Below are 14033 nucleotides of genomic sequence, written 5' to 3' on the forward strand. Positions count from 1 at the left end.
CTTTCTTTTTATAGATAACACTTCAGACATTTTCTGATTTTACTACTGTTACTCCCCATCCCCCACATTTAATATACTTGCAATACTGTCCTAAACAGGGTGACACCCTTTGAAGCCAGTGGATTTAGAAGGGTGTCACCCTGTTTAAGATGGTGCTGTTAATTCATGAACTAAAATAACATTTCAACTACTGCTATCCTGGTCAGGCGTTGCCTTCGCGGATGCTGCTGCTGGGTGCTGCTCTGTCATTCAGCTCATTCAGAACAGAAGATTCTCATCTGTGTCTTCTGGAAAAGAGAGGAGAAAGACGTGTTACAATCCTTGAAGTGAAAGGGAATCGCAAGGCTTGTTGTGCAACCCATTGTTGGATTTGCTAAGCCCTCACAGCCTGTATCATTAACCCAATGGAGGAAGTCATATTGCTGATAGATTGCCTAATGATTTTAGGTCTCAGCCCCAACGAAACAAGTTTTAGGCCCCATCCCAAAGTTCAGTGCGACTTAGGGTTGGACTACATGTTACATGGTTGTTTTGCCTGCGAACTTTCTTTTATCGTGAAAATCAGTGGCAGCGAGGCTAATTGGTAATCTGGGGGGAGGGAGAAGGGGTCCCAATCCCTTCTTTATCCCTCAAGGAGAAGAACCGGATTTTCAACAGTTATTTTTGATGTTTTTAAGATGTGATTTTATTAGGTGGGCTTTAAAAAGGGAAAAAGGTGACAGGTGACATCTGTATTGTTTTGTAAAGCCTCTACACGTTTTTTTCTACAAACTTTGGCAGGGGGATCAGAGTTCCTTTGTGCTGACCCACTCCCTCAGCACAAAGGAACTCTGATCCCCCTGCCGAAGCTTGTACAGCGAAACGTGTTGAGGCTAGCCGTCACCTGTCACCTGGCATCTTTTTTCTTTTTTGGTTTGCTGGCACATTGCTGGGTTAGCCCTATTTTTCTTTCACTTTTTAATTTGTTAGCCAACTTTACTGGCCCTTATGAAGGCAGAGAGGCAGGGTATAGGTAAAATAAAGAAACAGATGTGTGAATATTCGAGCTGTTTGCACTGGAAATCTGCAGATGCTCATAACCGTATTCGTCTGACAGCATTTCGCCACGTATGGCTTTCGAAATAGTCTCCATGGTTAGCACACTCTGCTGTTTTTAAAGGCCAGGTATCACTGTTGCATTGTATTTTGCCAGCCAGGAGTACAAGCAGCACACAAGAAACATTTATTACCAAAGCCTGTAATGAAGCTGTGAGAGTCAAAACTCTCCTGATCCTACTGGGCACATGGGACCGGTTGTGCAACTCTTTGGATCCTGGCCACAATGAAGATGCTCCTATATAACCATGAGTTCGTTCCTAAATATATACTCTCCCCTCCCACCCTCTGTTGAGTTAGTTTGTGAGAAATTCTCCTTCAATGTACAGAGATTTACCTTCTTTAATTCCAAAGCAATGGCACCACTCCTGCAAAGAGATATGCTTGTCTTTGTCATTGTCGCACCCTTGGAAGAAGCGAGTTACGCAGTGCTCCATGGGAACAAGAGAGGCACGCAAAGGAGCAAGCTCGGAGTGTGTTAGCTTTCTGAAATTTTAAAGGACAGAGCTACACGTTAATGAGAAATATGGGGCTCCTACCTCAAATGGCATCTCCGGTTGATTTTCCCCCTTCTCATCTGTAATGTGTGCCCTGATAACCTATCCCTTTCCGTCATTAAAATCAATGGTGCATAAAGGGGGGTGAGACATGGGCTTGACATGTTGTGCGAACAGGGCAACATGCATATTTTCCTGTTTCATTATGCGCAATCAGCAACTCTGGATTTGTGAGGGTTCCCGTTCGCATATACTGAAGCTAGAAAAGGCATGTGTCGATCAGTTTACACCAAAAGGTTACAGCACAAATCAAGAGGATCATGCTATGTGCAGTGTCCCCTTATACACAGTGGATCATAATGCCTGAAAAGGGCTCATCATGTTGCATGTCCCTCCATTGTCACACCAGTGGCTGTTGAGGCCAGGTTTTTCTACCTGGGGATGAGAAACTACACAGTGTAAGGACATGAAGGCATGAAGTAGGTGTTACTAAACATCCCAGTGGAAAGAACTAAACACAAGGCTGCAGGTTTTGGCAGCAGCCCGCGTTGCACATAATGCCTAGTTTCATCAAAGTGGCAACATAACATCTTCATTGTAAGGAAATTCTTAAGACATTTAGACACATGTATGAAGGCAGCAGTAAAAGAGGAAGACCCAACATGAGATGGGTTGACTTCATAAAGGAAGCCATGGCCATCAGTTTGCAAAACCTGAGCAAGGCTGTTAATGATAGGACATTTTGAAGGTCATTAATTCATAGAGTCGCCCTGACCTAGCTGGCCCAGGCTGGCCTGCTCTCCTCAGATCTCAGAAGCTAAATAGAGTTAGCCCTGGTTAGTAATTGGATGGGAAACCACCAACGAATGCTAGGCTTGTTGTGCAGAGGAAGGCAATGGCAACCCATCTCAAAGTTCAAAGTTCAAATTTATTAATACAGTCAACTGACCAATCATGTGACAACACATCAAAATTTCCAGACACAATAGTTTTGCACCGCAGAATCACAGACTGCCCATACAAATAAAGGTGCAAGGTCAATAAAAGCAACCCCTGGTTAAAATTATTATCTTAAAATTGATAAAATTGTAAAATATTCTAACAATCATTCTCTAATAAAGCTCTGCGTATTTTAATAGCACAGCGCAGAACTTGGCAGTTTGGAGCATAAGCTGAGGGTCTTCTCCTAATAGGAGCTTCTTTGCCAAAAGCTCAACTGACTCTTCAAGGAATTTACCAAGTAGGGGGAAAATAAGCTTTGATCTAACTTTGTGGTGAAATGGGCAATATATCAGTGCATGTTCGATGGTTTCAATGTCCCCTGTTCCACACGGACATAACCTCTCTGATCTAGGAATCTTCTTATACTTCCCTTCTAAAACAGCCAATGGTAGGGCCTGGCATCTGGAGAGGGTAATGACAACCCATCTCTGTTAGTTTCTTGCCTTGAAACCCCTACAGGGTTGCCATAAGTCGGCTGTGACTTGACAGCACTTTACATACACAAATAAAGCCATCCAGTTCCTTTCCTTATACCACCCCACTTAAACCATACGTACTCAAAACCATCAGCTACTTCTTCTGGCCAGTAGATACCAACTGAGAAATTATACAATGGTAGAGATTCAAGTTACTTTTTGGAGCAATCCACCTTTTACAGCCAAACCAGACATGTGCTAAAAGTGCCACATCTAGAGCCCCAGTGATTTTCATGCACGTGGGATCTTTGTGTACCTGAGAACTCAGTTAAAATAACTGCTGTCCACTCCAAATGGAGAACTTCCAGTATGCATCTAGTTTGGCCTTCATGGTGCACAAAACAGAAATGAGCTCAAATGCCTGTAATCTAGGAAGAATGCCACATAGGGCGAAAATGCATGGTCACTTTAGCCTCCTTTATTCCCTGTTTCAGCCAGAATTCAGCCAGGATTGAACGCATGTTTGGCAAAATGCATGCGTTCGATCCTGGCTGAATCCTGGCTGAAACAGGGAATAAAGGAGGCTAAAGCAACCATGCGTTTTCGCCCATAGTCTGCCTTTTTAGTCTCCCCTCCTCCTCTTAAAAAAAATTGTCATCGAATGTTAATAACAGTTCACATACAGGTCACCTGTGTTTCATCAGGATGGGTAAGAGGATAATAAGAGGCTTGGACCGAAACCACAAATACGATGTACTCCGAGGAGGGAAAGATTTAGAAACATACTCCTGTACTAGCAGCTTAATCCCACATAACTACTGTGAGTATTATACAATCTCTGGAGTTATAAAGTGTTATGACCGGAATTAGCAGAAGTGTCATTCACAAAAGTGCTGTAGTCCATCATGCAAGATCCTTGGCAGGCACAGAAGTTAAAAAGCCGCACAGGCAGAAAAATGTGTTATAATGATGTAGAATGCAGGAGAATTCTTCCCAGTTGTGGCTATTGAAGAGGTATGGTAGCTATCTTTGCCAGTGGGTGCATTGACTAGGATGGCTTGCCCACCAATCAAATCTATTTTGACCAGCATAAAACACTCTAATTAACTTGTGAACGGATGCCAAATCTATGCTAATTGAAATTAAATTCTGAAATTATAAATAGGACCGGTCCAGGGGTTTTTAACTCCCTAGGTGATCTGTGACTTTGCCCCCCGCCCCCACTGACCCAGGCATACGTGGAGCCAGGCAGGCAATGAGGCCCACTACTCTGGCTATCTGGGTGGCATGAAGCTGGCAGCTGCCTGCTCTTTTTTCCTTCCTGCCTCCTGCCACTGGGGGTGGTGGGGGGGAAAGGCTATCCACTCCCTACTGGCCTCCAATGTCTGCCCCCTCTTTTTCTCCTTTTGTCCATTTCCCTTACCACTTTCTCTCCCTTTTCTCTTTTGGAATCTTTCTACACGCATGTTTTTCCTCCCAGGTTTGCAGAAACATCTCTCCTATCTGTATCTGACCCCATTGTGCTGGTTTTTTGAGCTACAGTCTGGGGATCAGGTTGGCCCAAGGGCAGGGAAAGGCAGGCCAGGTGAGCATGCCCCGGCCTCCAGTGCCATCGCTGTTCATGTCGTGCACCCGGATGGTGGTGCTGGGGCCATGGTGCTGCCCAGGGCTACTACTAGCTATAGCTGATCAGGACCCGACTGGAAACTGCCCCACGCCTTTGTGGTGCTCTCTTGCCCCAGTGCCCTAGGTAATTGCTTAGGCCTGTCTAGTGGACAGCCTGGGTCTGATGAGGCAGCTTACAAAATAAAACATTAAAAAACCATAAAGCATAATGAAAGTTATTAAAACACACCATTCACAACAGAAAAGAGCATAAAACAACATAAAAACGGAAGCAGCTTAAAATGGGTCTCTGGCTAATGATGTTAAAAAGATCAGCCCCTGAGAGCCAGCGTGGTGTAGGGGTTAGGAGTGGTGGACTCTAATCTGGAGAACCGGGTTTGATTCCCCACTCCTTCACATGAGCGGCGGAGGCTAATCTGGTGAACCGGGTTTTCCCACTCCTACACATGAAGCCAGCTGGGTGACCTTGGGCTAGTCACAGTTCTCTTTGAACTCTCTCAGCCCTCCTCACAAGGTGACTGTTGTGGGGAGAGGAAGGGAAGGTGATTGTAAGCTGCTTTGAGAGAAAAGCAGGATATAAAAACCAACTCTTCTTCGGAGTTAAAAGCCTGGGTAAACAGAAAGGTTTTGGGCTGGTGCCAAAAAGATCTAATATCTATTTGTTTGGGCATCCTCCTGAGTAGGAGAAAACACACACGAAAACAAGTCAGAGATAACACTCACAAAAACAAGGCTTGCTTTTACCTGTCAGTGGGATGCTGGTCCAGCCGGTTAAAGTGCCAGTGAATGGGATATGTGTACGTGCGGTAGTTTTTCTCAAAGTCACGTAGCAGAATTTCAGTGGGATGATCACCGGCCGGCAGCCGCTTTTCATCTAAGTAAATTTTTTTCACCTAGACGTGTGCATGAGTGAAATCAGTATTAGTGGACAGTTTCTTTCATTTCAATTCCCTGAGAAACATCCCTGTTGTGTAGCACTGATATCATCAAGCCTGTTGTGAGTTGAATCCAATCAGCTGTTCTGCTGGTAAAAAGGTGAAGAGGGGGTCCCCTTTGGCCTCAAAAAGGCTACGCTGGGTATCATGGGACTGCATGGACAAAAGCCGTGTCCAACAGCTTGCAGAGAGGCTGTGGCTCAGTGGAAGACCCTCTGCTTGCCATGCAGAAGGTCCCAGGTTCAATCCCTGGCACTTGCAGTTAAAAAGGACCAGGTAGTAAATCATGTGAAAGACCTCTACTCAGGACCCTGGAGAGTGGCTGCCAGTCTAAGGTTGTTTATGCATGGGTACTTTCACTCATGTTCACCCCCCATCTGTCTCGGTTGTTCCTTGGAGTTATGCATTAGTTTTCTCTCCATTAGACATGACTTCGGTGCCAGCCCTCACAAATCCCGGACCTTCCCATTCCTCTGTTAACCCGATTCTTCCCTCTTCCCTGAGCTCAGCCTGGGTGAAATCCCCATGCATAAAGCAAAGTGCGGGACACGCAAGCTTAGTTTCACTCACAGCCAATTACAAAGCAACATGTCCAGAGGCGGGAATTCAAATACTTCCTGTTTCCTTGGAGCTCTTTCAGAGCAGAAGAAAAGCTTTTTAAAACCAAGGCTTGGATTTCTTCCCCCACTTCTTTTCAGATTGCTCTGTTTTTTGTTTTATGTTCTTAAAATGCTTTTTATGCGGCAATTGGGTTGGGGGAGAGAACTTTTCTTTTACTACAGCCAATTACAAAGCAGCATTTCAAGGGGCAGGGATTCAAATACTTCCTGATTTGAGCTTGGAGATTGCTGGTGCATAGATTCTCAACAGGAAAGTGTGGGTCCAGCGATCAACAACCTCAGGTAAAACTCTTATGCATAAACGACCTCAGAGGTCAATACCGGCCTTGATGTACTGATGGTCTGATTCAGTATAAAGCAGCTTTATGTGTGTGTACAACAGGGTCTGTCATAAGGAGGGACTTGGGTAAGACTGAGCAGAAATGCTGGCTGGATCCAACCCTTCAGCTGGCCTCAGACTTTCCCTGGGAATCTCTCCAGTGACTCCAAACATGCAAGTCCTATCACATCCTGTGGGAAGCCTCCAGGACATACTAGGTCTACATGTGTCAAGGTGATTTTGCTCAATTTCAGAGCCTGGCTACATTGCAGATTGGATTGTACCTTGTAAACTGGAAAACTGGACTGGATGGTGGTTACTTTTTTTTCCAGAGACCGTCACAACTTTTTGGAAGAGAATTCAAAGGTTTATACAAAGATACAAACCCTCCCTGTTCTGGCAAGCCATCATCTAGCCTAGAATGGGCTCAGCAAGCATTTTTCCTAGCCCTACTACCCAACATCCCTGGAGATGCCAGAGACTGAATGTGGGAACTTACATGTGCAAAGGTGGGGCTCTGCTTCTGAGCTATTACTTGACACTTAAGAGTTCACCCCTCACTATGTAGAAATAATAGCAATTTTGTCCGACATCTAAACAGAACCTTAAGCTTGATTCTGTGAAGCACCAACTCAACACAGAAACTCATATCACTGTGCAATTCAGAAGAACTAATACTGAATAACCACTGGGATAATGTGACCCATATTGTGATAAGGCTTTTCTAACGGTAAGGCGACCAATAAAATGTAGGCATGCTCAAGCACCTGCTGGTTTGGCTTACATTCTGCTTGCCAGTGGTGAGAAGGGAGTCAATTGTTCATCGAGCTATTCGGATGTATCCAAATAAATTTGGATGCGTGCATGATAATTATGTTGCTTTCTCACATGATTACAGGGTTTCTTTGCAGAACCCCCTCTCTACTACTTGCCTTCCTCTGTCTCCAATTTTAAAAGGCATATAGATAAAAAGAAAAAAAAAACAGTTAAAGATTTTTGAATTGAGATTTACCACTTGGGTCCCTCTGTGTTGTTGGTGTCTGCCCATGAACCCAGCTATCATTTCTTGAAGTGATGACCTTGATTGTGCTGGTAAGCAAAGGCGGAAATGCAGTCTAGCCAATATCTGTCATTTAAAGGATGTATTTGGTTGCACAGATGGAAAGAGGGGATGAACTGCAAGTGATTCTGCTGACCAAGGGGAGTTATGTGCCTCAACCGTCAATCTAGAAAATTTAGTTCTCAAACCTGGCAAAAGCAGCTTCACATTGAATAACTTGGCCCTGTAAGTCCAAGCAGTTACCGCATAGCTGCAAAGCAGGTCAATATGAACTTTGGAACAAGATCAAGATGATCCTATCAGGAGCACACTTTGCAAACAGCCAAAGGAATCTAGCAGGGTAAGGTTGCCTGGTGATCATGTTCTTGGTTCCCAGGATGCCTAATAAAAATGTAAGCTAACCAATAGCATTAGGAGCAGTGATTATAGCCCACATTTTTGATTTGGCACAATATTCTGCACAGGACAACTTTTGATTTATAAATAATTTATAAGAAATTATTATAAGCAAGTTGTCATTATAAGAAGTGGGGGATCCCTACTGACGGGGATCTGGCGTTTTCTATTCATAACAAGGATTATTATTTTTCTGGTTAACAATGGCTCACTTTCTTCCTCTGCTTGTCTGTGAGAAATCCACCTTTGTCCAGGTCCTGTTTGTAGAACTGCATGAGGACATTCTTCAGCCAGTCTCTCATCCGGACAGGAAACTGTTCCACTTCATAATCAGTACAAGGAGGAATGTCTGTTCCAAAGCACAAAATGATATTCTGCTAAGTCCTAGGATCTCCAGTTCCAAAATGAAGGGATAAAACTTATTTAGGGTCAAATTCTCAGCCCAGCAGGACATTTCTTGCTGGTAGAATCATGGAATCATAGAATCATAGAGTTGGAAGGGACCACCAGGGTCATCCAGTCCAACCCCCTGCACAATGCAGGAAACTCACAACTACCCTCCCCGCCAAGCCCCCAGTGCCCAGAAAATGGCCAAGATGCCCCCTCCCATGAACTGCCCAAGTTCATAGAATCAGCATTGCTGACAGATGGCCATCTAGCCTCTGCTTAAAAATCTCCAGGGAAGGAGAGCTTACCACCTCCCGAGGAAGCCTGTTCCACTGAGGAACTGCTCTAACTGTTAGAAAATTCTTCCTAATGTCTAGAGTAGACGGAAACTCTTTTGATTTAATTTCAACCGGTTGATTCTGGTCCGACCTTCTGGGGCAACAGAAAACCACTCGGCACCCTCCTTTATATGGCAGCCCTTCAAGTATTTGAAGACGGTTATCATATCCCCTCTCAGCAACAGACAGCAAGCTATAGGTTCATTGGAAGTTCAGACATGTATTGATTGCTGAATTTCTGACTACAAACGTTAAATATATTTTTAAAATCTTCCATATTTGATGTTTGCATAAATGCAGCTCCACTTGGTGAATTCATCAATATCAAGTCTTTAACTTACATAGTCATGCATAAGAACATAAGAGCCCTGATGCATCAGAGCAATGATTAGGGTTGCCAACCTACAGGAAATAGCTGGAGATCTCCTGCTATTACAACTGATCTCCAGCCGATAGAGATCAGTTCACCTGGAGAAAATGGCCGCTTTGGCAATTAGGCCAGCTGAAGGGGGGCGATTAATGTCACTTCTGGGGTAAACCGGGGTAAACTGAGGCAGGGATTGGTATGGTCCAATACCTAATAAGACCCAAGGCTATGGTTGCCAGGTTCCTTCTCGCCAACGGCGGGAGGTGGGGTGATCAGTGCAATAACGTCACTTCTGGGGTAAACCCAGAAGTGATGGGGACACTGCAGCACATTCCTCTATGGAAACCATAGTTTTTGGAGGAATGTACTAGAGTGTCCCTGTCACTTCCGGGTTTACCCCAGAAGTGACGTTATTGCACTGATCACCCCACCCCCGCGCCCCACCACAATGAAGCTCCCGCTGTTGGCGAGAAGGGACCTGGCAACCATAGCCCTGGGTCTTATTAGGTGTTGGACCATACCAATCCCTGCCTCAGTTTCTCTGTAAGTTAAGAGGAGATACAGGAAGCATGCACAGCAGACAGATGGAAGAGTTTGGGTTTCTCTGCTGTATGAACGGGTCTTTTAGGAAGCATTTGTGTTTGTATGAGGGAAATTGCAAACACTCCTGAATTTCTATTGGGAAAGAATACATTGGAACTGAAGTGATGCAAAAAATAAACAAATGTGCAAGCTTTGTTCTCTAAGAGAACTACATTAAAGTAGACCCTTACATTTGCAGGCTCCCATGTAATCCAGGTGCAGCTGGTGTCCCACTTTGGTCCCTTCGAGTTTACACTTTGTGCCGAACAGCTGACACGTGTCCTCATACGTCTTATTATCCGTACCACAAACCTTTTTTTAAAAAAAATAGAAGCAATCCATGAAAAAGCTCTTTTTGTAGCATAGTTTGCACAATGACAAACATGCAGAGTAAGAACAGTGCTCTCTGCCAAAACAAAAACACATCTTATTATTTGCAAGGCGCTTTTAAATGCTCTGCTGTTCCAAAGAATGGGAAAAGGCATGGCCTTTACGGTCATGGAGGAACTGAGTGTCCCCAAATATCAAGGGTTTTTCTTTTGGCTAGGCTATATGTTTTTCCCTTTGCTGTTTTGGTGGAAAGTTTCCAAGGAGTACCCTGCTTGGATAGATTATGTGCATGTCGATCTAGGGCAATCAAAACATTATCCTGTATTTTCTTTGACTGTGTGTTGACTGACCAATTGAGATGCAGCTGGTGATAGTTTCCAAGGTTCTCCTTGTTTCTATGCCTTTCCTGCTCACTGATACTGAGTCTGGTATTACTTTGGCTGTGGCTAAATTTCTGGAAGCAGTGGCTTCTGTGCAAGGATGGAAATAGAGGGTGGCATTTGTGAGGCCGGTTCTGTTAGGGTTGCCAACCTCCAGGTGGTAGCTGGAGATCTCCTGCTATTACAACTGATCTCCAGGCAACAGAGATCAGCTCCCCTGGCGAAAATGGCCTCTTTGGCAATTGGACTCTATGGCATTGAAGTCCCTCCCCTCTCCAAACCTCACCCTCCTCAGGCTCCACCCCCAAAATCTCCACATATTTCCCAACCCAGACCTGGCAACCCTAGGTTCTGTCCAAGAGTGCTGGCTCATTGGATTGTTAAAGAAAGAAAGAAACACTGTCATGTAGGGGTTTCACAAGGCACATTTGATTCTGAACTCTGTGCCTGGTTGCTGACTTTTCAACCATCCCGTTATATTTGTGCATGTAATGGCATCTTGAAGTACAGGTGATAGGGATGGTTCCAGGTTTGGGGAGAACCATGGGCTGAAAATGCCTGAGACTCCCTCTCTTCTGTGCTGCTGCACTCCTACTCTCACCCTTTTCTCTTCTAATCAGCATGCCCCTCTCCCAACACCTGCCCATGAGTCCTCCTACTGCCAGGGTTGCCAACCTCCAGGTACCAGCTGGAGTTTTCCTGCTGTTACAACTGATCTCCAGCCGATAGAGATGAGTTCCCTTGGAGAAAATGGCTGCTTTGGCAATTGGACTCTATGGCATTGAAGTCCCTCCCCTCCCCAAACCACGCCCTCCTCAGACTCCGCCCCAAAAACCTTCTGCCAGTGGCCAAGAGGGAACTGGCAACCCTATCTACTGCCCACCACATACCACATGCTCAGTATTCCCTGATCGTGCTGGGTGGTGTATACAGTAGAAGTTGCCACTGGTGACTTGCAGTTGTAGTATGGCTGCCAGTCCCCACTGGCAACTTGCGTAAAGTGGATCATGTACTGTTGCGGCAAAACGGAGGTTCGCGGAGGAGAGAGACCCTTGCTGTCTCAGTACAATCTTCTAGGGTTGTTGTGAGGATAAAATCAAGGGATGGGAGATTCATGCACCCTGCCATGAACTCCTGGGAGGAAGTCTGGGATGGAAATGCATTACTGAAATTGACTAATCCCTAATCGGAATACTAATGTCCTTTATAGAGTTCTTCTGTTAATAAATGTGAAGTGCTTTGGACATAGTAAATCACTGTTTAAATAATGCATATTATTGTTAAATCTGCTTAAAAGCTTGGCAGTTTTAATTCCCGAATTACTTACATAACTATTTGTGGAAGGACAGGTCTCAGGATCTTGGCAAACACAGCTGAGTTTTCCTTCTTCATCTGCCTGGCAGACCTTCCCAGTCTTACAATAGAAATCTCTACAAGGATCTAGGAGGGGAAATTTTTTAAAAAATTATCAAATGGAATGGGCAGTATTTGAGCCAAGGTTAGAACCAAGGAGATGATACTAGAACAAAGATGTCAATAAACATTTGTCAATGATAGTCTGCCTAGTAAACGTCGGGATTTGACGTCACCCCATGGGTCAGGAATGACCCGGTGCTTGCACAGGGGTTCACCTTTACCTTTAATGAGATAAATAGTACAATGTGAGATCAGTACCAAAGGAGGATAGGATCCTATAAATTTCCAACTCAATCTTATACATGTTTGCTCAAAGCTATTTCCTGTTGAATTTAGGTACAGGATAACAGCATAGGGTTGCCAACCTCCAGGTGGGACCTGGAGAGATCCTGGAATTACAATTGAAGTTCAGACTATAGAGATCAGTCCCCCTAGACAAAATGGCTCCTTTGGCGAGTGGACTCTGTAGCAATTTACCCTATTGAGACCCCTCCCCTCCCCAAACCTCACCTTCCCCAGGCTTCCAGGAAACTGGAGCTCACCCATGCCAGATGCCCCTGGCTCTCATGGGACAATCCCCCATTTCTTGCTAGGAAATGGAAGATCACCCCAGGCAGATGGAAAAAGCATAAGTACAAATCTCATTCTGTAAGGAAATATGCAATTTCAGATTAATAATCCCCAAATTTAGTTACACTTTTGTATTTGACTCACCTGGAACGGGGTCCTTTGTACTTCCTTCATATGAATTCCAATCACTGTAGGGCTTGTCTGTAGTTTTTATCTTCCAAAGTATAAGTAAAAAGAAGCAGGTAAACATACTATTAAAGAAGTAGCCAGTATAGTTCATCCCACTCAAAGTCATTTCAATAGTTCACTTGAAGGGCAGAAATTGACCCCTTCCCGACACAGCTGACAGAGTTCAATCTTAATCAGAGTTGTGTGTGCGTTAAGTGCCGTCAAGTCGCTTCCGACTCATGGCGACCCTATGAATGAAAGTCCTCCAAAATGTTCTATCTTTGACAGCCTTGCTCAGATCTTGCCAATTGAAGGCTGTGGCTTCCTTTATTGAGTCAATCCATCTCTTGTTGGGTCTTCCTCTTTTCCTGCTGCCCTCAACTTTTCCTAGCATGACTGTCTTTTCCAGTGACTCTTGTCGTCTCATGACGTGACCAAAATACAATAGCCTCAGTTTAGTCATTTTAGCTTCTAGGGCCAGTTCAGGCTTGGTTTGACCTATAACCCACTGATTTGTTTTTTGTTGGCGGTCCACGGAATCCGTAACACTCTCCTCCAGAAAGTCACACCCTCCTGAATCCATGGAAGTCGATGGACTAAGAAGGGTGTGATTTAGGGCTGTCAAACTTCAGGTGGAGCCTAGAGTTCTCCCAGAATTAAAATTGATCCCCAGGCTAAGGTTGCCAACACTGGTTTGGGAAACTCTTGGAGATTTGGAGGTGGAGCCTGGAGAGGGTGGAGTCTGGGGAGGAGAGGGATCTCATCAGGATATAATGCCATAGTGTCCACCTCCAAAGCACCCATTTTCTTCAGCAGAACTGACCTTTGTTCTCAGGAAATTGTAATTCCTAGAGATCTCCTGGCCCCATCTGGAGGTTGCCAACCCTAGTTCCCTCCTCGACCTCCACCCTCCCCAGGCTATGTCCCCAAATTTCCAGGAATTTCCCAATCCAGAGTTGACAACCCTGTGACTCCTTTTGGGATTGCACTATTAGGGTGGAGCCACATGTTTGCTCAGCAAGTTTACATTTGCCAGGTAAAGAAAGAGTGGAGAAGGAGGACATTTGGGGGGAGGGATCAGCAAGAACGGTGTGTGTAATCCTCTACCCCCACTAATTCTCCCTGCTTCTCTGAGTTTATTTCCACCATTGGAGCCTGGCTAGAGGAAAATACATGGCAAAGCCTGTCAGGGAAGGGGCAGCAGAGGAGAACTGACTCATGGGGAATGAGTTACTCCCAATTCTTTCCCGAGTTAGCTGGTAAACATGTTCGGGAACATGAGGTTCCACCTTTTTCTTATTCAGCCTATACTGCAGATCTGGAATAATGCATCAGTTTTTAGAACTTAATTTCCCCATATTGCTGCCTGCTTTCAGACTTATTCTCTTTAACCCTGATTAAAGTTTTTGCAGTCATGGTATTTCAACTTTTTTTAACCTAAAAAGCAATATAATTAGAATTTCGTTAAGAAATGTTTTGGTGGTGATTAGGTGTTTTTATGCATGGTGTTCCCCTCACCATCATCCCTC

At 44.7% G+C, this 14033-nt stretch overlaps 1 protein-coding gene across 1 annotated transcript in view; it reads right to left on the reverse strand.

Annotated features, from left to right (window-relative positions):
• Positions 1-210: 210 nt before the first annotated feature.
• Positions 211-14033, reverse strand: part of SPARCL1 (SPARC like 1) — a 29797-nt gene continuing 15974 nt past the window's right edge. Inside the window, exons 6-12 of the mRNA XM_056855014.1 lie at positions 12481-12550; positions 11678-11790; positions 9832-9952; positions 8179-8315; positions 5381-5529; positions 1433-1581; positions 211-287 (exon numbers count right to left, since the gene is read on the reverse strand). Coding sequence (XP_056710992.1) covers positions 259-287; positions 1433-1581; positions 5381-5529; positions 8179-8315; positions 9832-9952; positions 11678-11790; positions 12481-12550 — 768 coding nt within the window. The 3' untranslated portion in view covers positions 211-258. The remainder of the gene's footprint in view (positions 288-1432; positions 1582-5380; positions 5530-8178; positions 8316-9831; positions 9953-11677; positions 11791-12480; positions 12551-14033) is intronic.

This window comes from Euleptes europaea, chromosome 9 (genome assembly GCF_029931775.1).
Source record: "Euleptes europaea isolate rEulEur1 chromosome 9, rEulEur1.hap1, whole genome shotgun sequence".
In the NCBI taxonomy this organism is placed as follows: Eukaryota; Metazoa; Chordata; class Lepidosauria; order Squamata; family Sphaerodactylidae; genus Euleptes; species Euleptes europaea.